This window comes from Phalacrocorax aristotelis, chromosome 7 (genome assembly GCF_949628215.1).
Source record: "Phalacrocorax aristotelis chromosome 7, bGulAri2.1, whole genome shotgun sequence".
Classification (NCBI taxonomy): domain Eukaryota; kingdom Metazoa; phylum Chordata; class Aves; order Suliformes; family Phalacrocoracidae; genus Phalacrocorax; species Phalacrocorax aristotelis.
The window spans coordinates 5,328,227-5,355,061 of record NC_134282.1 but is presented as its reverse complement, the minus strand read 5'-3'; the positions used below and the strand labels follow the sequence as shown (position 1 = coordinate 5,355,061).

Below are 26,835 nucleotides of genomic sequence, written 5' to 3'. Positions count from 1 at the left end.
CAGCCCGTAGGTCTCAGCTTGCCATCAACCTGTGCACGAGGCTCAGAAGCTGGAAGAGCAAACTAAAGGCAGCCCACGCCTGTCCTTGCCGAGTCTGGATTTAGCCCTGCCCATGATCCTGTTGCCATGTGATGGTTATAAAAGAAGTCAAACTATGGCTGGGCTGAAGTCAAGAATGACACATACAGGGGCTTGTGAAATGTAACTTAAGGATCTGCTGCGCTACACTGGAACAGGCTGAGAGAGGAGCACCCCTTGCCTTCAGCATAGAGTCAAGGCTTCCATTTTTGGAGGTACTTTTGACTTCAGTGGAGCCAGATTTAACCAAACCTGCCACAAACCATATCCCCTAAACGTGCCTTTCCCACTGGGACGCTGCTGCATTTGAGATGCAGCTTGTTTCTAACTGCCTTGGGCTACTGGTACCCTGCGCTGCAGTCCCTCAATTCTTCCTCATGCCAGCTCGTTTGCATCTGGTGATGGCAATCCTTGGTCCCACTGCACAAAAAGCCTTCACGGTGTGCCACATTCATTACTTTGAGTCACTTAAATGTGAAGGACAGCCCTGTGCGGTAGCTGCAAAGGCCAAGCTTGGCCAGGGGTGGCAGGCGGGGACATTCCCGTTGGTCCCCTTTGCAGCTGTCCCAGGCCTGTTCTCTCTGCTGATGGAAAGAGCAGGAAAATGTGCTTTGCCTGGACCAATGCTGCCTTTTCCTAGACATCCCACCTCCCACCGCCCTGCAGCTTGTCCAGAAGAGGCAGGGCTTTGGATCTGATCTCCAATTATATGCTCAAACGAATATATTTTTTTTTTTCTTCCCTTTTAGACCCTAAGGGCTCATTTCATGCAGTTGGAGGCCCATTTAGCTTCTTATCTATGAATTTTTATCATTCCAGTGAGTCAATGTTTTGCTATTAGCCAGCCAAGCCGCTGCTTCCCGCATCATCCCCAAGAGCAGCAGGCGGTTGCATCACCAGCCCAAGCTCAAGGCTCCGCACCAGCGTTCGAAGGTGACCTTGCACTAGTCCCTCCTGTAAAATGACAGAAATCTTTCTCTTTTCCAAGGTAGTGTTTTGAAGCTTAAAGGACTGATGGAAGACCCTCCAATGGTCTACTGAGAGACTCTGGATCGGGCCCTAAGTTGCATGACCAAGTCCAAGACACTTCACAGAGCCCCATCCTCTGGTTACGCTTATCCTAATGACCCCACAGACACAGTCTTTGCTGCCCAGGCTGCTGAAAAAATATGCCATTTTTGCCCTGACCCGGACAAAAACAAGACAATAAGGAAAAAGATCCCTTCAGTTTTGTAGTCCTTTATTTTTTTTTTTAAGTTGATCCTCCCATAGTAATGTACTGAAATGCGTAACAGTTACATTGTACAAAGCATTTAAAGAAAGTACCTCAACTTGCCGATTATTTCAAAATGAGATTATAAACAAAAGGAAAAATAAATCTGGTCCCTCACTAAAGGCCAAAAAAAAAAAACCCCCAAAAATAACTGAAGACCTTCCGTTATTTATTTATTTTTTTTAAAACATAAATTTGGAACACTTCATCTTACAAATAGGATTAACATGAACATAACATCACACAAGCTCGCAGACAACCAGCATAAAATATTGGGTACAGTTTTTTAATCAGAAGAATCATGCTTTCATGAAGAAATTATAACTGTTTATACAATTGAATCAATTTACTGTATTACAAAAAAAAAAAACTAAGTCGCATCTATTAGTTATTTAGTTCATTAAAAGGCAAAAATAAAATAAAAGAGGAATGTAAGAAAATTTCAAACACTGTTTTGCACTCCCATATACACAGATCAGTTCACCTCACTTTTTTTGAAGTACATGGGTGCCTTACATCGTAACGCAGTGGGGGACTGGAGCAGTGCTGTTTGTTAGAGGAACAGTGCTATTTTAATCAACAAACAATCGTTTGCCAACAAATAAATACATGGTACACACAACACAAAGAAAAAATTAGAGGATATGGGGGAAAGGAAACAATACAACAAAACAGTGACATGATTGTCGAAAATTAAAATCTCCTTACAATGATTTGAACTAGTGGTGCTGTCGATGAACGCGGTGCTTTCACGGAATTATCTGGATGATTTAGCTTCTTGGAGTAGTGAACATTCATAGTTTACAATATACACAAGCCTCTTATGTATTGTTTCTCAGAGTTCTTTTTTTTTTTCCTTTCTTTTTTTTTTTCTTGCTTTTCCTTTTTTTTTTAACAATGCAGTTGAGAAGGCAAAAGAATTACGGAGAGAACAAAATATTCCCTGTTACTTCTTTCTACGTTTACGACGGATAGTGTGCATTTGATAGAACTACTTTCTTTCTTTGAAGGGCTAAAATGCATAAAGCTTTAATGAAGAGATTTGTACATAAAAGCAACTGTTCCCAATCCTGTGTCAAACTATCTTATACAAAAAGAAAATCAATTCAGTTCCTACTTTAAAGGAGTGCCCATGTGTGTATCAATGCAGTCTTAACCCTTTTGCCCCTGCCCCTCAAAGCCGGGTGAACTGGAAGACACTTTTTCCCGGCCCCGGTTTACATAATCCACTGAATATTTTTTTTTTTTTTAAGTCGCATTGATCCTCCAGAAGTCAGCAGCTGCCTTTGCTGTGCAAAACAAAATATTGAGAATAAATAGTTTCTTTCTTTTTAAAATTATTCAGTTTAAGGTCACCGGACTTTAAATGAGTGACCCTGCAGATTTATAAGGCATTCTGCTCAGCAGTCTTTTAAATAGTCATATATGAAAGAGCCATGCTACTGGTTTGGACTTGGTCCCATTCTCGGTAAGACTTCACAATGTCATACGTGACTGATGGATTGAATGGCGCTGGATTCTGCAGCGGCTCTCGCCATACTGTGCCACATATTGGGAGAATTGTGGGATGCGGAATGAAGGGAGTCCTTGTCGGAGAGAGAGAGCATCATCGCATACGCCTGGATGGGGAAGGAAGAAGGACAAAGAGGTCACGACCCCGCGGCGCGGATCTGAGCCTGGACCCGTGCCACCGCTATGCGGTTAGGGCATCGTTTAGGCTACAACTGCTATTCTCAACTTAAAAACTGTCAAAGCCCGTTAGGTAAAACCACTGTCAACCTTTTCACTGACACTTTTGACTCACTAATAGTAATAATAATTTCTGCTTTCATCTGGCTTCACGAAGCTCTGAGAAACCTTTGATAGTAGACAAGGTTCCAGAGTCTCCTTTGCCTTCAGATTCTTGGCACGAGAGGCTCTTTTCAAGAGCCTGAGGAATCACATTATCCCTTGGCTGGTCCTGTATTTCACCAAATACCACAGTCTCCTTTGCTGACCTCTTCTACGGGCATATTCTGCAATTTTAAATCCAGGAATCCTTTGAAAGGGCTAAAAAGACCCATTTTAATTAATGTTTAAAAAAATATCAAGAACTAGCACTGAGATGTCAGTCCAGTTCTTGCTGTTTTTAAAACACACTGAGGACCTAGAGGAGGTAACATCCAACAGACTTTCACAAAAACACCAAGCCAGACAGACAACTGGGTGACATCCCTGCGAGGCTGCAGCTAACCCCCACGGCACCGCGGCACCACGCCGGCTCTATGAAAGCAGAGTGGGACTACTTCTTACCATGGCCTTTCTGTGGGTGTCAGAGAGGAAGAAAAATAGAAAAAAAAGTAAGCAAATCCTCCGTTACCAGGGATCAGAGCACCCCGCCATCCCCGGTGCGGTGGGAGCGCAGGGGGAGGTCGGGGCGTGCTGAGGTTTGCGGGCATGGAGCACAGCTCTGTCTGATGAAGCTGAAACGACCTTGCCTGCCACACACTAATGGTTTAATCCTTTGGGTATTTGGTGACAACAATATTTTAACTGAGTTAAGCTTTTACCTGGGATTTGGATTTCCTGTACAACGGTTGTTTCAGGTCCTCTGGCAGCTGGGAATTATTGAAAGCTGCCAATTCAGCTTCACTATATTGGTTTTCTTCCATTTTCCTCATTTTGAGGCTATCTGTGAAGTGCCTTATGTGGTCCAAAGCCGAAAGTCCAGTCTTATTATACTCCTCCTCTTTATACCTACAAAAACACCACAGAGGTTTTAATGTCAACTAAACGATCCTCTCTGCATTCCCTCATCCTCCTGTGTTTACATGTCTGAGCAATTTCCCCTTTTTTTTACATTCATAAACCACCTTGCCCTGTGGAACCGTGATCCTGAAATAAAAGAAATTCCCCTTTCTTTCCTAAAGAGAAGAGGGTGAACAGTGGGAGGGAGAGGTCGTCTCTCTCCTGGTGTCTCCACAGGTCTTTTCACAAGACCATTATGGGAGAACCAGGTCTGTTCATGGAGCAGATAACGTCTCTCCTATGAACGTTTCCTGTCTCACCCAGAACCTGACAATAGCTCCCCGAGCACAGTTATTTTTCCTCTTAAGGGCTACAGGTTGCACGAAGAGACTGAGAACAGGGCTGGTATTGACCCAAACACAGCCGCACGTTGCTGTCGTAACTGGGAAGCTGGCTACTTCCAACTGGTTCCCACAGCACGCAGGTTGGTGCTGGCATTCTTGTATGGTTTATTGTTTCTATTTTGTGTATCGGGCACACCAATACTCGGAAGCAACCAACCTGCCAGGGGAAGCTTTGCAATTCATGTCCAAAGTACTCGTTTCCTCGTAATCCTCCTCTGGAGTCCCCTCGTGCATGTCACTCGTAACAGGCTCTTTGACTGCTTTCCCTGCAATTTCGCTCTCTTCATCTTCTTCATCCATCATGACTTCATCTTCTACCTCTTCGTCATCCAGCAAATCTGAATTCTGGCTGGCTACGATGGCTTTTTCATCCTTAAAGTGGCTGCCATTCATTCTGAAAGTACCAAAACAAACCCAAGCAATAATCACAAATCAGTTATGAAAGCTCCTCACCAGCGGATTGTCGGAGGCAGATCTGAAAAGGATCCGTCCCAGTGGAATAAAGTAATTTCTGAATTTTGTATCTTGCTTAGCCTCAGACCTTTAGGCAGGATTGGAGAAAATTCCACTCAAAAATCAGTGGGACGTTACAGTGCCATCAGCATGGGATTTTCCTGTTATCCTGGGAGCCTAAAACTACTGTTCAAGCGGAGGTATGTTCAGATATCCATTCCAAATTTTTTCACGCATTATTTCATCTTATGTTTCCAATCATATATGTAGTCTGGGCAAAACAACACATCGACTTTTAACAGAAGCTGTAGGGGCCAAGAAACTCTGAAAATCAGATCCGGCATTTTCAAAAAGGACATCTAATACTGTGTTCAGAGTATTAAAGTCAAAATTACATGCATAATTAATTTTGCACACTACCACCCATTTGGAAGCCATACTACTTCGCTGAACATATGGGTTACATACATGGGAACCTAAGGGCCCTCAGCTGAAGACCTGAAGGGTGGTCTGCAATACTGCCTCCATGCTGAACTACATTATAGACTGATTTGAAGGGTAAGAAGTAATGAAAAGAAAGGTCATATAGCATTTCAAGAGCATTTATTATTATGAAATGAGTCATTATAGCAATACACACATGGAAAACCATTTGGTCTACCCACTGTTATTGCATTCTCTTCTGCTTTCAGACAATGACTTCTCTTAACTACTTCCTACGGGATTTTATCAAGGACATAATATCCACGTGCTGAAGTACAGGCTCGTTTGCTACCGGCCTCAACCCTACAGGATTCTGAGCAACCACAGCTGCATCGCATCCACCGCATTAAATGGGAGCTGAAGAAATTCGGCACCGCAATCGCGTTGATAAACGCATGGCCAGAAGTACTGCTGGTGTAGAAGGCCTGAACTTGGTGGAGCCACGCGAATTCACGCTACCAGCGTATCTGCTCCGCTGCGTTATGTAGCACGGAGGCCTTGATTCATCTATTGTTCTCATTGTGCAAAAGGTCCTTACTCTTCCAGGAATACAGTTATAAAAATGGAAACTTTATTGTCCGCCTGCAGTTTGCTTTAGACTCCATGTGCTTCAAACTGTGCGGGACAATATGGAATATATCAAAAGTTTGAGCAAGATAAGGATGAGCCCTAGCAGCGTACTTGCTATTTGGTGTTTGACTTGATGTTGTACTTTCTTACGGAGCATACGCGAGTGAAAGCTAGCTTCTCATACAACAACAGCATCGTTTTCCTAAACATAATATTTCCATCTATTTTTTGAGCAAATTCCAGTATTGCATTTAAAAAAAAAGCTAGGGAATGGTCTGTTTATATCACAGTACCAAAAAACCTGAGGCTGTGCAGAGTCGGGAGGGCTGAAGCAGCCACCCCCCTCTAAGATAATCAGAGCAATATCTCTTTATCATCTTTTATTTAAATAGGCAGAAATAAGAAATTGTTGAGCACAGTTTGGGCTGCCAACTTGCTTGTTATGCTCAATTGAGGCCGCTAGAAATGAAAGGGAGATGGACTACAACCAAAGTAACAAAAGCCATGTGATTAAGAAAACAGATTCTCTAATTATGCTTTCAAATGCAGCAATTTGCCAGGGATAAAATATCCATCAAGAGCAGTCTGAAGTGCCAAATTTAGAAAGGAAACACTGCACAACCCAGCAACCTTTTCACTTTGCTGACTTCCTGTCGGAGGACATGTTGAGACCAGATGTGCAAAGAAAAAAATCCCAAGCCCTCATTGCCAATCAAGATGGAATGAAATTTGAATATGCATGTAATCACTTAATCCAATACTTTCGTGGAAATTGTGTTATGTCCACCATTTTCATCCCTTCACAAAGGCGTCTGGAAATTGAGAAGGCAGTGGAGTTTGTCACCAATAGTAAGAAATCTTTGCTGCTTATAATGTAATGCCAATTCAACAGCGCAAATAATGCATAATGCAAAACCAATCTCAAAGAAATACCTATAGCTGATGTGCACATCCATGCTACAGCCTTTTCTGCTTAGCTGTACTTTTATTAGCTGAAAATATTTAGAAGCGGTCTCTCTTCTGTTAGTTCAGAAGAACTGAAACACTCATATACTTAATAAATCATAGTAGGAAAAAGTCTCTCTCAGGCTAGAGCACTGTGGACTACCAACACCTACCCACAGCCTCACCAGGTTTTTGCTAGTCAGCATCTTTCTTGGGATTGGGTTACTTACGGGAAAGGACTTTCAGTTAGAATCCTTCATTTGATCCAAGAATTTAGCTTAGTCTGCTCTATTAATTACACATTTAAATTGCTTTTAAATCGTAAGGCTCTCTACATTTAGCCACAGGATGTAGAATTCACCTGTTCTGCCATGAACGTAAAACAAGGGAATTTTTCAACAGACTTAAATCAACAGTGAGAACTTGAAACTAAGAGCTCCTGATGCAAGGAGAAATGCCTTCAGAGATGAACCTTCTGTCCAGCATCTGCCACTGGGAATATGCTCATGCACGATGGGGAAGGAGTCAACACATTTCTTTCATAAGACACCAGGGCGAACACTGAAGCAACTGGATCGATAAAATAACTCATGAAAAGTGAAAAATCAGGTTCAAACTAGAAAAGGAAGCGTGGCACCTTCTGAAGGCAGACCAGTCTCAACTTACCTCTCCTCTGAATTTCGGGGGGATTGATTGTTGTGGTTGCTGTTTCCAATAAAATTCCTAATTTCTGTGAAGTAAGAGTCTTCCTTGTCATCTAGGATTGCCCCTGTGCTTTCCAGTTCTGAGTGAGGTGAAGACGTTGCAGTACCTTAAAGCAAAACAGAGGACTTCTGTTGTTGCTCCTTTACGTTTTCTATATTTAACCATTTAAATCAAATGGAAATTGAAATGATGGTTAAAATGGGTGAGACCCAGAAAAGCTGGTCAGAGTGATCTTACAGCCATAAAACCGGTAATTAGAAGGGAGGTATTATTATCCACGGGCAAAGGTGGTTTGCAGCCAAAATGACTGCTTGCATGCTTAGGTGCCATTTCCATGGTCTATAATTGCGTTTGCCAAGTATCTATTTCAACATCTCTCTCCCGTTCCCTTGCGACTCCCAGACTGTCAGTCAATAACTGTGTTAGACCAATGGCTGAAGTGAGCAAATGGAACTTCATTTTAGCTACTAATTATGCAGATTTGCTTAAAATATGGAACAGCCATTGACATAATCACCCAGGTTCATTAGCACTGAGAGACCAGTGACAGACATCTTTCTCCGTGCATTGGGGAAAAGAGAGCTTTGCATTCACTGCAGGTACCAGGTTACCTCCAGTGGAACAAAACGTAGACAGAAAAGACTGCAGACAGGGGTTTTATTAAACCCTGCAGATACCAAAACCAGACCAATGATATCCACTACCTGCCGCTGCCTTTGCTGCTGCTGTGCGTTGACCGATTTGCTTTGGGGCTTGGGAGGCACCATTACCTCCATAATAGCTAGAGCTTTTCAGCTCCTGACAGTGGGAATATTTTAGAGGGGGCCAAGAAAATCTTTTAGAGTGCCCCCTGAGACTCTAAATCTAGGACTCCTGCGGAGAGCCAAGTGATTGCGGAGATGGGATTAAACCAATTTTCCCAGTCTGTGCTCAAAATGCTACGGTTGGCTTAATTAAAACCAAAAGAAAGGACATCATCCAGTGGTATTAAGTTATACAAGGGCAGAGTTTATGCTGGGATTTTCAAAGCACTTTAAATGTCAGCAGAGCTTAGGCACTTAGGTATTTTCCAAAAACCTACTCGTCGGAGCAGACGGCGCGGCGCAATGTGTGCCTATTGACGCCCAGCAGTATTGAAAGTGAACGTGAGGTCCCTGTATATGAACACTGGCAGTACGTAGGGCACGCTGGGGAGGGAAAAGGCATACATACCAGACATGTTCCCGTTCTCGTGCTTTTTTAGATGTCTGTCAAGATTGGTTTGTTGACCAAAACACCTGTCACACAAGTGACACTTGAATGGCTTCTCTTTATTGTGGATGTTACGGACATGTCTCTGCAGGTTAGAAGATATGCTAAAGGACCTGTCACAGTATTTGCATCTAAAAAAACAAAAACAGGTGGGTAAAAAAAAAGGGTTTATTAGTAGCTGGAAATGTAAGATGTGTCCTAAGAGACATGAAGCATCTTCCGGGCTCAGCCTCAGTACCCAACCACAGCTCCTTCATCCCTATTGAGGCAAAACCCACCCTGAAACAAAGACAAGTTTTGGCTGAATAACTGGAGAGCTGTGCTCTTGGAATGGAGGCGTCACTTCTACGGCGGGTTTTTTAGCTTTAATTCACATTAGACTTTATATTTTAAATGCTGCCTTTAGGAATAAGCATAACATTTCAGAGTTAATGGCATCAAATTAGCTAGGGTAATTGATTCCCATGTTTTTAAAACTGTTGCACGCAAAGTTCGGAAGTTTGAAAACAGTAGAGCAATAACTCTATTGTTTCATGTGCTGCCAATACAATACAATTAAACACTTTTGGAAAAAACATGAAACAGATCTCTTCTAATGCTCAAATAAGGTAAAAAGGGCTATTTCTTTTCCTATTCTAAATTATACTCTGTGATTAAATCTTTTCTTGAGGAATTAGCTTGCTCGATTGCTAATCCCAGAGGAAATTTGGTTATCTTGCAAAAACCAGCAATAAACAATCCCAACCTTTAATACTGTGCCAATGTGAGTAGTTTAGTCTATCACTCTGGTACCAGAGGCATCAATTTTCATACTCTGTAGCGATTTGGAGTCCCTAAAGCCTTTACTGTATTGCTCTTTAAGCCATTACTAAGTCATACTATAACTATTCCAAATTCTCTGGCTGGCGACTAGCCAACAGTCTTCACCACTTTAGTTTTTCAATCTTTTACTTCTCCCGTGCTTCTCTCATGCTTGTCAATGATGTCAATTTTTTTTAGTGCTGAAATTCTCCCATTATGCTACTAATTGCTAGTGGCTTTTATGTAGTGGATGAGCGTAACATGCATCAAGACCTTTCTTCAATAAAATTCAATGTGAATCTCATTTCCCAAAGAGACTGGAGGCAAAAAACGTATTGTTTCCTCACAAACAATGAGCTTACTCTGCTCTTTACAGCTCATAAAATGCAGAAATTGGTGCATTTGTTTTACTGGAACATGAACTGGCTTCTTTCCTGTTGGTTTAAATTAGTCTTTCATTTTCAATAAGGTGAAGCTTCTGTACACATTTCTGCATGTGACTGTCCTGGATACAATATCACATACATATTCTTATCAGCAAGCGAGTACACCCACATGGGTTTTGGTTAAGCAGACCTCAGAAAGGATCCAGATTAGGCAGGAAACAAATAAATACAGTAAGGCCTTTGCAACCGGGACCTCTCAGAAATCAGATGTTTGACAGAACACCCAACTTTAAGCTGCAAATAACACCACAAAGCTCTTAGCAAAAAAACCCCACATTTTTGCAGGGGAAAATATGACCATGAGCCCTACTGAAAATCACTTCAACCATCCTAGTTCAGAGGTGCCAGCCATCCCGCGAGGCAAAGGCAGGACTTGCAGATGGTGCCTGGGCAACTGCCTAAGCGAAAAGAATTTCACTGGCCAGGACCAAAACCTTCCCCCATCTCCGCAGCTCTAACACCGAATATCAGCATCAAATGCAAAAAGCCCTGTTTGAGACCAAAACATCATGGCTGGTCATCAATGCTAAGGAGCAAGCGCTGGAGCTGGCCAAGCAAGGCTGTTGAGGACTCATTCCCTTGCTTTATTCACTTGACCACACCACAGACACAGGGAAGGGGTCACGGTACCTATAGGGCTGCTCTCCAGTGTGCGTCCTCAGGTGACGTGTTAGGTTTGCAGATCTTGGGAAAATCTTGCCGCAGTATCTGTGATAAGGAAAGGTTTGATAAGACAATGCAACCTTCAATGGTTTCGTCCCAATTTGAGCTGCCCCGGATGCATAGCCCAAATGGAATCATTACTATATGGTACTATTGGTGGTGGTGTGGTGTAACAGCATTTCAATAAAATCTTTCAGCAAATATAAGTGATTGAGACGCACACACCAACAAGAATGGGACTGGAATTGCTGGCACCGACCAGCTTTTCTTGTGCATAAGCAAGGGATAGCTAAAAACATTCCAGTTTTAAAGATGACCCAAAATTCTGAGGCTCACTAGGTGATTATCTGTTGCATTCAGATTTGGAATCAAGAGAATCTGTTATTAAAGCCTTGGTTTTCTGCCTCCATGTAAGCAAATTTCAAACCTTTCAACCAATTCTACGTGTCAGCAAACGTGACATCATTCTGTGCATTGAATAGGATCAGAGCAGACAAGACTCAAAGACCTAATCCATCAAGGTATGTTTCTATAACAACATGTCTTGAAAGAAGGTGACATGTTTTCAAAAAGATCAGATAAACCGATACGCCAGTGTCAAACGCCTGCGCATTCTGGAGATGATATAGAGACCTCAATAACGCAATTTAAAAACCATTCTCCAAACTCCACAGTATGTCACAGCAACAATAATGGCAAAAAAATAATCATATCATGAGCCCTCCCCCCCTCATTTAAGTGACATATTAATATTCAGTTTGTAATTGGCCCAGTTCTATGACATTCAGCCCGTTTTTGCATGGGGACAGAGCACACACAGCGCTGTCTTCAGTGAATGAGGGTGGTGATTGCTCCACGTGATGACTTTGAAGATTGCATCCCTTCACTTTTAGCATCCCATTTATTTTTTCACAATGTGATATATAAGCCTTCAAAATACCCACACAGCTAATTCTACTCTCCTCGACAAAGCTCCCATTCATTTTGGTTGCACGTACAATGACTATCTTCATTGTATTTTTTTTTAAAGTCTGTACACATAAGTCCTAATAAGTCATGTATTTTATCACTGATCCCTTTGGATATTAAAACCAGAAGCCTGAGAAAAAACACATCTGCAGCTGATGATCAAAAAAATCAATAATGAAAGCATGCTTGTGCATATGAAAGTGATGAGAAAATTTGGGAAAAGAATTGTTTATATAATAGTTTCCACCTCATTTATCAAACCGGCATGATACAGGGCAAACTCTTTGCTTCGTAACACTAGTAATTTAATAAATAAGAACGCCAAAGTGAAACGCTTCCCGTGTCTTTTGGAAACTGTCCGAGCAGGGGGGATCTCGGGAGCCCGGGAGGGCAGCGCGGGGGGGTTTTGGGGCTACCTGCAGGTGTAGCGCTCCTTGCCCTTCCGCAGCAGGGTCTCGGGCAGGGCGCTCGGCGGCGCGCGGAAGTTGAACATGGACGGCACCGACTGGATCAGCTCGTTGGCCTCCGGTTTCAGGGCGCTAAAGCTCTCCAGCTTTTCAGCCATGTTTTCTATAGCTGACATCTGCAACAGAAGATAGCACAGAACCCGCTACGGTGAATACTGCTTCGACTTTCTGCCTTTGCCAGAAACCCAAAATACAAATGACACACACTGCCAAGAGAATAAAAAAGTGGGGTGGCAGATGGAAAGCAAACGTAGAGTTGCAGTCACAAAAATTATGGGGCACATTAGGCAAAGTGGCGGTCACAGTGCTGTCCCACTTGAAATAACACCCTAACACTACAGCGAGGTGCTGTTTCTCTGCAAGGCCAGCATACAGCAGAACTTCTGTCCTGATTGCTACAACGGAAAGCTGCTTCCACACAAAATCTAAATTAGCCAGTGTTCATTTCTTCTTATTTTTAAGCCTCAGCTTCTATAAAATTCCAGTTTTGCAGTCATGCTCTGGGCGTGTGTGCCTCGTGAGTCTGTGCATCCCACCTACTGGAACCATTGGCCAGTTTTGACCAAATTTTTCAAGAGAAAAAATAGAGATCCCAACAATAACTGAATTCCTTCGGGGTTTGTTTGCTTGTTTGGTTGGTTTTAAAGGACTTGCAAAGGACAAACACTGAAAGGACACCTTATGAACACTCTAGCTCAACCATGGGCTGCCGCAAGCCAGATCCAGAAAGGCTCCATCAACGTCCCAGCCACATCCAACCATTCAGACCTGTCTTGCCCATGACGGTCAAAAACCATGAGGTAAATCCACAAGAAATGAAGCTTTGGTGGATTTGGTGCTATGTGTTTACGTTACCTGTTAGATGCCTATCCTGTTTTTCTACAACCTCCTGCTCTACCTTCAGTTGCTCCTAAACCCTATGCACTTTGAGATGCCTCCACTTTTGGTTAGCAGTGTTAAAGGGCTTTCATTTTCAGGGAGTGGGCATTAAATAATTTCTGGAGAATGGTTTCCTTTAAGGTGTCTGGAACTGACCATGAAAAACTGCTCCAAAACCTCAAACATTTTCACTTGGAGAGTTCAAGACTGCTGCTGAGCCTACTGACAGGTGAGAGTAACCATCTGCCTCTTCATAACACCCCAAACAAATGGAAAAAAAGAAACCCGAGATCTCACCTACAGAGTATAAAAACCACAGCGTGAGCCCTGTACAATACCGGGCTGGTAATGAAGAAGGAAATTAGATGAAAGACAAGGTGCTAACGCTCCTCAGCTGCGCACACATGGAATTTCCAGACAATTCTTCAAAATCCCTAAGAGTCTGCTCCAATTGTTGGGATTTTAAAATTTTATTTTAATGGGCAGAATTGCACATTTGTCTCCTGGAACGACTATTCACGCGCTGGTTAGCTCTGGCTTTGGGTTGGTTTTGTTTTTCCCCCCCTTTAGCCTGTAGCCTGCCCTCTCATTTCATGCTCAGATTCCTAATGCTGAGGACAAATTGCAATGTACAGGGTACCACTGCCAATTTGCCAAATGTCTTTCATCAAACACGGTGGGGGAAAAAAAAATCTCAGAGGGAAGTCAAGATACATTTACTTGTCAGGCAACAAATGTGAAAGCATTGCAAGGCAGTAGGGGCTGTAAGCTCTGGGGTTTGATTCATAATCACTCAGCTGCTAAAACATTCTCCACAGATGCAAGTGGACAGCACATTTGTCAATATGAAGGATTTTGACACGTACTGATCACAGGCGTGAGATATGTAATGATGATGCTGCTGGGAGAGGAGGTAATTCTATCTCGGCACCGAGATGTCATTATCAACCCATACAACTCAACATTACCATATATTTCTTTTTATACGACTTCATCTTTTTCTTCAGTCAGAATTGATTTTTAAAGCTTTTACGATAAGTCTTTTCATGGCCTTTAATTCCTCCTAATTGTTCCCTGCAAGAATTCATTCTTCTATTTTGCAATTGTAGAAAATAAATGGTATGAATGAAAAATGACCTTTGGCCTTCGGGCTGATTAGCAGTGGCAAGACAGTGCATGGGTTATGATAGCACATATTTATGGTGAAGAATAATAAGGGCATTGAGAAGTATAATAAATGTTTTATTTATGTATATTTAATATTCAAGTCAGTTTCATTATCTAGTGGTTTTAAATCATTTTTGGATCACCATTTCTCATGTACATGGTCCCCTACAGTAATATATTAAAGCAACTATTTTCCCCCTTACATTTAAAATGGCTTAGTCATGCTGCTTTTTTTTTTTTTTTTTTTTTTTTTGTACTTATTTCCAGGATTTTACAGAGGAGAAATTGAGACCGGTTCTTCTCTAACGTACGGCGATGCAGATCAGCGCTACCTCCAACACTGCCTCCAGAATTACATCAGTCCCAAAATAGGTATGAAATCAGCGTCTAATCTTAAATCCCTCATTCAGAGGAAACACAAGCACATCCAATTATTTTAAAGTATTACTTGCTTTCCAAAAATACGTTTCTCACCATAGGAATGACTATTGTGTTTGTTGCTTTTCTTTTTCTTTAAAAAACTGATCCATGTAGTCAACTGGTATGATTTATGTTTTTCAAGAAGCGCACCAGCAACAACGGGAAGTGCTCGGCCCCAAGCCTTTGCTGATATGAGTCAGTGGCACTCCGCTGCTGTCAGGATAATTATATCTGCTGGAGATAGGGCTCGCAGACACCAAAATCAGGGCATTTTCTGAAGAAGTCCTGGAGCTTGCTGGTGCTTGGGGCCTTCAGGATGCAAATCCCCATCGTGAGATGGGCACCTGGGCAGCACGGGCTTGTTACAGCCCATAAAATCCCGCCATCCCAGACCTACAACATGCTCTCCATGACTGTATATTGAGGTAGACAGCCCCTGCTCATCAGTCTAATTGCAAAATGTGAACTGGATAATATGAAATCTGGGGTTTGTCACACTGAGGACTAACTTGGGCACCAAAAGTAACCAAAAGCAAGCAGGAATTATAAAAGTGGAGACATGCGCTTTTGGGAAACCTGTACCCCAGTTTCAAGCAGTGGCCCCAGGGGATGCGCAGGAAGGTGGGCAAGGGACAGACCCTCTCCCCAAGGTCTCCTGTCATGCAGCAGCAATGAGAGGTGCAAGACCTTTAACTGGAGGTTGCATCTCGATTACGGCGTTGAACGGCCATTGGTGGCTGCAGCTCCCATTCATTTGGCTAAACCTGTTTTGAATCCATTTATATTTTTGTCAAGGAGAGTTCGCCAATTTAATTAGGTGCATATGAAAAGATACTGGCTTTTGTTCCTTCTAAGCCTTTGCCTGATAATTCAGCTGGGTGCCCCTCTTTTTTTTTTTTGTATTGTTAAAACTAATGAATAACCATTTCTCATTCAGGTTCTGCTCACCATTCATGGTCTCACAGAGCTGGGGCACAGCTCTCTCGGGTATTTCTTTTCCAAGCTGAAAAAATCAAAATCTACTTAGTCTCTTTTTGTATGGAAGCTGTTCCCTACCTCTGATCATCATTGTTGCACTTTTCTGTGTCTTTTCTAATTCTACTACGTCCTTTTTGAGAGGGACTTCAGCTGTATTGAAGACCTGAAAGCAGTATAACATAATGATGTTTTCAATTCCTTTAAGCAAAGCACTTGGATGGTATTTTCATAAAACTATCGACTTCAAGATCTTTTTCCTGAATGACACAAGTTAAGAGTCACACTTTTCCCTCGGTATTACTGGGTACTTACTGACATTGAGTTTTATTGCTATTTTAATGCCTGGTGACTCAGCTTTCTGTGAGTCTTCAGCAAAATCTTCACAGTCAGCTTTGGATTTAGCTATTCTCAATCAACAGTCACAAACTCTGCTCTTTGCCTGGTCACCCTTCTTCCTATGTCATATATGGACATATGCCACAGTTCAGATCCTAGTGACACCCCTGGGTGGCCTCACTGATAATCTTCAATTATTGTAAAAATCACTCATTTATTCTTACCGTTCTTCCCCTGGGTTGGTTTTTTTGGTTGTTGATTTTTTTGTTCTTTTTTTTTTTTTGACTAATTATTAACCCAGGGGATGACTTTCCCTCTTCTGCAATGAACTCCCTCTTTCAGCTGAAACACAACCAAAGTAGCTCTTACACCTTCAGAACACCATTACTGCTGATGGTAAAGCAAGACTTGCCTCCATAGGAGCTGTGCTGACCATGGAGATGCTACCGGTCAGCAATCCACCCAACTGCTGGAGCAAGCTGTTAGCGACAGCATCTGTCCTGGGAGGTTAGGTGGGTGCTCGTGGCCACGTCCTCTCTCCGGGAATGGTCCCTGGGGAGCACCAGGGAGGCAGGCGAGGGGGTCAAGCCAGCGGGGGCAGCGCTTTCAGGAGGGGTCTGCACCCCAGCCGAGCGCCCAAGGGCTGTGGCGATCCCTGAACAGGGCAAGGGGAGAAAAGCACCGCTTGACCCCAAGGATGGGATTAGTGTAATTGCCATGTCCACGGAGAAAGCTCTCCAAGGAGGTAGGAGGGCGAGAAGCTCCTATTACATATTTTACATACAGCTATTACCTTACGGACAAGTCGTGTCTGCTCCTAATCTGAGATCAGTGAATGACAGTATTTTATATAGAACAGTAACTTTTGATTTACATATATAAGAGTTGTTGATTCTATCTGCGACCAGATGTCTGGAAAAGGAAGCAGCTTTCCCCCACCTCCCTCCAGCTCCCTGAGAGGCTATTAACCTCCTACTGACGCAAACTAATATGCAGTCGCAATTCCCCAGCTCCGACTCAAAAATGCAGACATTACCATAATCGGCTAAAACAAGTATTTATAAACATTTCAAGGGGCAAGATATCATCAGCAGGGGCCTTGAATATTTGTCTTAAAATTTATTAACCAACAGAAGAAAAAGTGGCATAAATAAAGCAAAGGTTTGTTGTTGCTGTTGCTTTTTAAGAATAACCTGATGATATGAAATAATCTAGCAGACAATGTCACGAATTACATGACCTCATGTTTTACAAACGCGACTCCTTCATTGCTATTATCGCAAAAACAACTGACTTTATGGCTGTAACTCATGGGAAGAAAAATCTTTCAAATGTTTGCTTTCTATTTTTACTAGTGTTATTTAGAGAAATCTTGAAAACCCAACTGCTAAAGCTCAGGATTTTTTCCTCCCCAGTTCAAGCTATAACGCTTTCTCTAAAAACTGCGACTTGTGAATTTGTTGCCTTGAAACTGCGTGTATTTGGACATCCAGCCACGGAATTTGGCTGAGCTATATTCGCGTTCAAAAGACCTATCACACGTGGCTGAGCTTTATGAAGAAGTAGCGAGAAACTCCTGCTGATCTGCAGTACAGTTCCAGAATAACTCTATCTGGATTAATGCAGTTGGTGGGGATTTAGGTGATCTGACAGAATAGATCGTGTCCTAAAATAAGCCCAGTAAAATAAAAGCTTTGTTAATGCACTTGCTAAATTTCTTTTCATTTATTTGTAAAATTATTGTAATTATTTACAATGATTCTCCATAAAGCTATTGCAAATAAAATCTGAACCTCTTTATAGCAACCATCTCTTAATGGGACCAAAAGGGGATGAAAGCATACAGACTAAATAAATCGTGATCCATCCAAGAGAGGGTGTTGCCCATTGATTTGCACTATAGGGTTCCTGCCAAACGATGAAAAATAACCTGAAATGATCTTGAAATATGTGGCACGTGCGACTGTGAATTGAGATAGAAAAGCTCGTGTGACATACTCAAATCTCTCAAGATGAAGATTCATCCATGAATCAGCATCCTGCCTCAGGCACTTTATGTTTTAAATACCTATTTCTGCTGCAGCTGCTCAAAGCACTAGCATGGCCAGGAGACATATGGTCACAGAAAAATAGCAGGATGATGGAAATTTGAGGACCAAGCCAATGTCAAGGAAAGCAGAGAGAAGAAACAGACTGCACTGGGTTTTTCAACTTCCCAAATATGCCCAAACAGAGCCACTTTCTTAAGAGCAGAGGATTCAAGGTGGCCGGGCCAAATCACCAATCCTACCAAGCCCCTTCATGCGCTACACTGAATTCCCTCTGCTGCAAAGAAAATATTTGGCAACCACCTCTTGTGCCCTCCAGGTCCGGCACCTAACCCTACCTCCTATCTGTTGAGCTCATTCAGCATCTATGGGTGCTCACAGGAGTCCTTCAGCGCCTGCTCAGCTCCTTTCATCTCAGGATCCTAGCGCACCTTTTGCAGCTGCATAAACCATCGCTTTACAGGAAGAAGATGAGATTAAAAGCCACGTGTACGCAAAGCAAAGGTCCATCGCTGCTTTTGAAGCATGCCATGGGAGGCAGGCAGAGGAGAGCAGGGCTAAGTGCCCATCTGCAGGGGCAGCACCTCTGAGGGCTCCTGCACTAGCCCCATACGGAGGCACACGTGGGACGTGAAGATCTCAGATCTCATTTTGCAAAAATTCTGGCTTTGTCTTGTGAAATTAGTCCACGTCTCACTGCGAGTGACGAGCGAGAGTGAGTCAGGCTGCGAGCCGCAGCCGGCTGGCTCCGGCTCTCCCCTCTGAAGCCCAAAGGTTGGGAAAAATCTGGGACAAGTATTTATGGGTTCAGTGCTGCAGCTGAGGAGCCAGCAATGCAAGAGCAAACAGGGTGTTATTTGAGTTGCATCTGCAAAAGCAGTTGCTGTGGCTCTTTTTTTTCATGAACAATTTAGATGTATTAAAAATAACGTTTTATAAAAATAGAAGAGCAAGTTCAAATTTATCCCATAGTACTAAAAGCACAATTCATGTTCGCATAAGGGGGATGATGTAAGTATACACACAGGACAAATTTGACCCAAACACAGCAAATAAATGGTTGTTTTATTTGTGCTTTAAGTACAGCAATGAGCAACTAAGCTCAAAACTTCAAAGCTATTAAAGTGACTAACTCCCACTGAAGTCAACGCGAGATAGAAACACGAAGTCCTCCGAGGCTCTGTATTTTAACGTCTCAAATGCAGATTAAATATTTATAACTGTTGCAATCTAACGAGATTTCAGCCTGAAAATTTCACTTGAAGGAAACGGCTTGGAACAATTTCAGTTGAATATAAACAAAAACTGCATTCTGAAACCCTCACTCAGGTAAAGCTCCCATTGCCTTCACCAAATAAAACCAGCATGATTAGGTAGGTAAAAATAAAGCCAATTTGACATAAGAGGATATTTATCTGCTACAGCTACAACACTCCGTAGGAAAGTGTGGCACGCTCCGTAATTGAGTGGTAAGTTATCTTTCATATTATATTTTTCTTATGCAATTTATTTCACAATGATTAAATCAAAAATATAAGCAATGAACTTACCCAAATTCTTTGATCAGGCAATTGGAACTGGGAGCAAAATTGAAACAAAAACAACACATTATTCCTGCATTGGAACCCTCATTGCAATCAATCTACTAATTAAGATTTTATTTAAAGATACTAATTAAGTTGTTATTCTGAATGATTTGTTGCGTTGGGGTACTCCCTCTCTAAAAATGCAATCCTTGTAATGGCAAATTATTGTGAAATACCATTAAATGATCTAATTTTCATAGCTTTCGGGCCACTGTCACCGGGAGGAATTTTGCCCAGGCAGGTACAGGGTAAGGACTGCAGGGTTTATGTCTTTAATCTCTACTTCAGAAACCTATTTTTAAGATCCATCTGTTAGCTGTCGTATTGTCCAGTTAAAAACAATAAATTCTTGCTTCATCAGATGGCAAGTTTCAGAAATAAATTCACCTACGGAAACACAAACTTGTAGGACACAGACAATAATTTTGTTCATATTTTACACAGATAAATCCTGCCAACAGAAAATGAAAACTTGCGGTGCAATCCACACCTGTACTTTTACAAGGGTGAACAGGACTATAAAGGAAAAACAGCTTCTCTGCAAGCCATTCCCCAGTCCTCTATAAATACCGAGCCAAATTCTGCCTTTGCAAACAGGACTCCTTTCTATTAAAGTCAGCAAGAAAGCAGGTTTTGGCATTTACTCTTTTGACAGGACACGTGATGGTGGTTTAGGTTTTTTTTTTACAATGTATTAAGCGCGTATGTTACACTCATGACCTTTGTATCCACCCATCTCACGCCAAGTTAAAGACGCTATCCCTAGCAGCTACGTAAGTGATAAAACGAAAGCCAGTTTTTACCATGGATTCTTTTTATTATTGCACAATGAGAAATGTGGAGGAATGGGCAAAAGGGTATAGCGGGGATACCTGTGCACCCCCGTGCACGCGTTCAGCAGCGCAGGTGCACAACTAGCCCTCCCTCCTGCCAGAGGGTGCCGGCTCTGCCCCACCGCGGCTGGCACCGCAGTAGGGAGGTGGCACCCGACACCCCCTGCTCACGCTGACGGACCTGGTGACCACACTGGGACCTTCCTCGGGCACCGACAATAGATTTAACCAACTCTTTGTGAAAAAAACACGAGGGCTGAAATCCTGACATCCTGCCCGTTAACGGCAAAACACCCGATGTCTCCATTTCACCTGCACAGCTACGGCATTCTCGTCTAACTGCCATTAACCCTCCCCCAGTTCCCCATGTAACACATACAACGCTACGTAGAAAAGTACCCAACTCAAGCACCCGACTCCTTCCCTTCCCACCACAGACAAACTGCCAACGGTGCGTTTTACCCAAACGGACTCCTTTCCTACCCTCTGCCTACGCTACCTACCACCACCGTCATCAGACCAAACTGTGGCAAAACCTTCAGAGCCCCCTGAGCCAACTTCACTAAATGACATCGATTTACACCTTCTGAAAAGCTAGCTAGCGCTAAGCAAAATAATATTGTTTCTTCCACCGATACAGTACCTAAAATGCCCTCATTGAAATAATTTACTGTTACTTTACAGCCCCTTAGCTGCTGTAACAGAATCACTCATTTGATGGAGAAGAACCCACCCGGTTTTACACCAGGGGACACAAAGAGGACCGAGCCCCTTATTGCGTGTTTGTGCATTAGTACTGACTGCCCTGAAATGGGGATTTTTACTTGTTGCTTTGCAACTTGGGCAAAGAAGGTAACTCAGCAAGAGGTGAGGAGCTGCTATTAGATCCTTTACATAAATTCTTGGTAATTTTAATACTTAATAGACCCTTCGCTTCCTACAGGCACTGGAACTGGAACGGGGTGTTTTTCTGCACTCTCCGCCCATGTAATAACATTATGTTTGTGCCTCTGCAACCATATATGCCATCAGCTGCTCTTCTGCTTCTCCAGAAGTCCCATATTTCAGAATATATTCCACAGAATTTAGGACATAACAACTGTTGCCTTAATTAAAAAACAAAAACCAAACAACCCAAAAAACCCCGCAAACCCAAACTGCAGCGGATTATCGGCACGGTTTGCTCAGGAATCAGAGGAAGCTGCACCAGAGACAGCAGCTCCTGGTTTTGTGCTTAAAATACAAGACCCGTATGGGGTGTCATTATTAGGATGAAACAGCCTGTAGTCAGCAAGGGTTTCAAATTTGCAAATAGCACCGAGCATTTTATTTCAGGCATAAGGTTTAACCCAAATGTTTAGCAACATCTCCTTAAGCAAGGAGAAAGAAGGCAAAATGAAGGTGTGGTGCTGTTGAAGAAAAGCAACGTATAATTTGCCTGCAGGTCCTCTTTCTATACTACATGCACGTGGCAGTCGTTACGCTGTTTTAGGCAGACCCTCCTAAATTTTTGTTATTCAGCAAATAAGCAGCAGGATTATGGCCTATGAGCAAGACAGCAGCCCTCTCACAGAGCATGTCTCCAGGCATGGAGGCGCAGGGATCCTACAAAGTCACTGCACGCGCTACAGCCCGCAACAGCTACCAAAAGGAGATGGAGCATTTGCATTATGAGACTTGAAAGCATTGGGTGGAAGGTTTTATCTCTTTTCTGGGCGTACTTAAATATTGACAACTGGGATGCTTAGCTTTGCTGGCCCAACTTTGAATCTACATCATCTTCCTGCAGTCAATATTGACTCCACTGCACCGGCCCGGAGCAAGGAGGGTGCGGAAGAACACACGGGTAGCTGCAAGTATTGGTAGCTACGCTACGGTTTTGGAGGAACACGGTTCTAAAACATACATGTAGTTTGAATCTGGCTTCCTCTATAATCAAAACATGTTGTTTCATCTGCGAAACATCAAGAAGCTCAGAACAATGCCTACGCTTTTCCACCACAATGGTGCGGCAAAAACTGTGTGTTTTAGGAAATCCAAAAATGACTAAGACTGCATTCATTTCTCTGCACCTGCTTTGAAGCATCAACAGGCTTGTTTATAACATCAAAATTCCCAAAATACTTACTTGTGGATGAAACAAGAATCCCGGGGAAGGTCTCAAGTATTTCTCTTTTAAAGCTTCCAGTGGGTCAGTTAACTTTCTTTTCTCTACTCTGTAAATGTTAAAATTAGATTTGCTTGTGATGAATCGGTCTCAAATATTAATAATTATACAGCTACTCATGTTTAAAATAGTCAATTATACATCAAGTAATTTGTTTCTCAGAGATAATGGTAAAAGGTAAGGAAGTACAGTCAACTCCCGATTCCCGCATACAACCCACTACCGTGGGTGGGGGCTGCGAATCGCCATTAAAGGGAAATTATACCATTTACATAGGAAATAATCCCATTTCAAAAGACCAGTAAAAATCATAATAGGAACCAATGACTAACTACCGAGCATTTTTATGAAGAAATAAGGCAACTGAATGCGCTCTCCGCTCAGAGCAGAGGACTTCATGGCAACAGGAGCCTCCGGCAATGGACCCCCTCTTGTCTGACCATGCGAGACATCACAGCCACCATCCTGGAAGCCCCTCCTTGTGCACGGCCGTGCACAAGCAGGGCAAGAAAGGCAGGTTTGCAGGAACGCACTGAATCTGATATGCCAGCAACAAAGCCTGCGATCAACTCCTGTGGGCATTTAGGCAGCAAAAAAGCAGGTAATTCAGAAGCAGTGTGGAAATTTGAGGTTTTTGCTTTTTCTGTTACTGATGTGTATGGTTTAAGGGACAGAACCTGTTGTCCATATATAGATGTAACTCATGGCAAAGGAAGGCTTGGTAACAACTGGCCACGTGCTACGCTGCCAGAGTATGTACGGATTTCCTTACTTTGTAATGCAGGACTATACACGGATCATTATTTCCACTGCTTCAGGCATTTAAAATTAATATGATGCAAAGAAAAACTACGGTCTAACACAGATATCAATCTGGCACGAATAAAACCATCTCAGTAAAGAGCATCATACCCTGCTTCTTCATAATGCATACCTGTTGTCTTACGCGAGAGCATTCTCCAAAAACTTTGCCCACAGCATTTCTTTTTCAGATAAAGTAATAAATTAGCATCATTTACATGGCACTAACTTTTTGTTTTTAATGATAGGCTGTAAAATCAGTCATTTATATTACAGACTAATATTTTTATGGCTAATATTTCCCTAAACTAATTTAGATGCATGACTTTGGCTGGTTACAGATATACAAGCAGTAAGGCGAAGGGCCAAGAGGGACCGGCGTACACAGGGTGCACGTGAAATCCAGACCCCAGCGAGCTCCATCTCAGTACTACTGGGAAACACCGAGGGGTCAGGATTTCACCACTGGTTTTTAAAACCTCGGCTCACTGACAGTGTCTGTTTGTGCACCCATCGAAGCCAACGACAAGGTGCCCATTGATTTCATAAGGTAGTTCAGATTAACTAGCCCACTCATTAGGCTTTGTGCACACACGGACATTGTGCCTTCAATTATATTAATGAAATGCCCAGATAAATCAACCCGTTGATCAGATCAGTGCAAAAAATAGGCAGAAATCACTCTCAATTTCCATATTTTTAATACACCTTAGGACAAATCTGCTTCTTTGTTGTGCTTATGAGATACTCCTACTTAATTCAGGAGGAACTAAAAAGGTGATGTACCTCTGGTACCCTGGTGAGATACTCTCTTAATTTCCAGGCGAAGGCAGAGGCAGAGGGCAGTAAAGGCAAGTGGGCAGCATTTTGGAAGAAAAGGAATTTGGGGCAAACCAGTGATGTCAAATACACGGTACATACACGAATATTCAATACTGATGCCAATTCATTTCTGGGTAAGAGAATAAATTCATCTTCTAGACGTCAAGCTGCACAGGTTAAACTAAATGAGTCACTGCAGTGAGGGCAGTCACGAAGACTTGCTAACTGCAGCATTACCGGACCCCGGCTTTGCTCTGAGCAGCTCGGATTTGAGGCGGTGTGCGCGGGTCAGCGTGCGCCCTGGGCCACCCCATGCCCCCGCGGTGGGATGACGCCTCCAGGGATGGGGGGATGGGAATGGGGCATCTGCGGGCAGGTGGCCCTGGCAGACCTAACCACCTGTACCAAAGGACGCCGAAAGGCAGCAGATAGTCCGTTACCTGTAAATGGGATCCATAAAGAACGGGGTGGGCCTGGCGTGCTGCAAGGAGGACTCCGAAGCTTTCCTTTGCTCAAGGTCGCCTCCTTTCTTTTCTCCAAAGACGTGGTTTTTCCGAGGCTCGGCTTGTTTTGTGCCGCTGGCTCGACTTCTGCTGCCCATGCTGAGATCTAGAGGCTGGTCCTGGCTTGCCGCAGAGGGGGCTGCTGGCTTTGAGGGTATGGGAGTAAGTGACTTCTCCTCCTTACGCTTTATGGTGAGGTCAAAGGGAGACTCAGAGCTTCCCTTTGGGATCTTCTTTATTTCACTGGGTGATTGGGGCTCCACTTTCAAGGGTAACGGTCTCAAGTCTCTATCAGGAAATGGATACATTGATTGAGAGAATGCTGGAAAAAATGGGAGGGGAAACATGGAAGGGTAAGGTAAGGCTCCGACTTTTTTGTCTTGCAGCCCCACAAGTCCTGTTGAACCAAAGTACTTTTCAGCAATAGAAGCAATAGCCTTTATAGAATCATTCACCGCTCCTGACACCGCAGTCTGCTCCTCTAAGGATGGTGAGAAAATGGAATGATTGCTGTGGTCTTTCTTATTATTTATTGAAGCCAGGCTCTGCAGAGAGCTTACTTTGTCTTTGAACATTTTACCATTTTCTTTAAATTTCTCTTTCTCACTTTCAATGTCACTTTCCAGATCAGAGCCCGAGGTGGTTTCCAGGTCACTGCCACTGGGGGTACTGACATCGTCAAGGTCAAGGTCACTACTCTCTGACTGGTCACTGAGTTTCTCATGCGGCCTCTCTTCAGAGGACCTCTCTGGTTGAAGCTCCACTGGCTTATTCTCCCCTACTGATGGTTGCTTATTTAGTGCCTTCAAAATATCCTGGGTGGCTGGCAGTATCTGAGGATTTGTCATGAGGGGACTTTGACTTTTGTTTGTCTGATCTGCGCTCGGTAGTCCTTTAACAGGAGAACTAGTAGGTAGCAAAGGTGGCCTGTGGTACAAGCCTGAAGGAAACAGACCGGGGAAGCTAAAAGAAAATCCAGGAGCTGTTGGAAAGGTAAGACCAGCAGGATGCCTATTGGCTCCAAAATAGTCAGCAAGGCCCGGATTTGCATGATTCATATTAACCATGGACGTTTTATCCATAGCTGGGGTTCCAGGAAGTGAAATGCCTTGGCCAAAAAATCCTCCTGCTGCAAAATGGTTCTTGCCCTCACAAAATCTCCTGTGTTTATTTAAGGAAGACGTAGTGCTGAACATTTGTCCACAGTCTTTGCACTTGATTTGGGTTCTGCAATCAGCATGCATGCGCTTATGACGACAAAGGTTTGAAAACTGAGTATAGGATTTATGGCAGACCTCACCTGTATGTAAACAACAACAACAACACATCTCAGGCTTTATGGTAATTGCCCCCACCCTCAAAATTTTGCAAATAACACTACTTTTTTACCCGCCGAATGTCAATTAGGAAGCCATAAGGAGAAGTCGGGGTGCACAAATGTACGAAAAGCTATTTGTACTCTTCCAAAGCAAGGCATCTAAGCAGACAAATGTCTAAGGACAGCACCAAAACCCACTCCAACAAACCAGAAAAGGTCTGAAATCACTAAAAGACAAAGTTTCCTTGTTTGCTCTTCGTATTGCACAGTGTCGCACATTCAGTACCGTTATCCCGTATTGCATTAGCACCCAGAGCCCCGCTGAGAGCCGCAGCTCAGTGCTCTAACACCGTTTGAACCCGTGGTGCTCCTGCGTGAGCGAGCACTCCTGTCTTCAGATGACATCCACTTATGTCACTATTCACATGCAGAAAGTTAGCCATTAAAATAAATATTTGCAGGACCAGAAAGGAGATAGACAGCGCTGCCTCACAGAGCTTTCAGTCTGCGAGACTAGAAGGATATAAAAGAGGTGAAGGAGGAGACAACCAGGTATTTCCAAGTGCATAACCTCATTAACAAACATTTTTTCCACTTACAATTAAGAATTTAATCTCATGAAAGTCCAGGCTACAGCCTGAGTAACCTCCATCTAGTACTCTCATATATCCAAAGCACTTCTATTTGTGTAATGTACAGTGTTCCTACGGGTGCCTGGGATGCTGTAACTCTAAATGTCACA

The 26,835-nt window shown here is 43.0% G+C and overlaps 1 protein-coding gene across 14 annotated transcripts in view; it reads right to left on the bottom strand.

The window, feature by feature from the left end:
* Positions 1 to 1,297: 1,297 nt before the first annotated feature.
* MECOM (MDS1 and EVI1 complex locus) overlaps positions 1,298 to 26,835 on the bottom strand; it is a 346,026-nt gene continuing 320,488 nt past the window's right edge. For 7 of the 14 annotated variants that reach the window (XM_075098527.1, XM_075098528.1, XM_075098537.1 and 4 more), the window contains 10 exons: positions 24,713 to 26,075; positions 22,611 to 22,698; positions 19,614 to 19,640; positions 12,185 to 12,351; positions 10,767 to 10,844; positions 8,851 to 9,020; positions 7,600 to 7,744; positions 4,640 to 4,876; positions 3,901 to 4,087; positions 1,298 to 2,970 (listed from right to left, as the gene is read on the bottom strand). In XM_075098527.1, coding sequence (XP_074954628.1) covers positions 2,836 to 2,970; positions 3,901 to 4,087; positions 4,640 to 4,876; positions 7,600 to 7,744; positions 8,851 to 9,020; positions 10,767 to 10,844; positions 12,185 to 12,351; positions 19,614 to 19,640; positions 22,611 to 22,698; positions 24,713 to 26,075 — 2,597 coding nt within the window. In that variant the 3' untranslated portion in view covers positions 1,298 to 2,835. The remainder of the gene's footprint in view (positions 2,971 to 3,900; positions 4,088 to 4,639; positions 4,877 to 7,599; positions 7,745 to 8,850; positions 9,021 to 10,766; positions 10,845 to 12,184; positions 12,352 to 19,613; positions 19,641 to 22,610; positions 22,699 to 24,712; positions 26,076 to 26,835) is intronic. The other 7 variants (XM_075098530.1, XM_075098531.1, XM_075098536.1 and 4 more) reach the window with 3 other exon arrangements.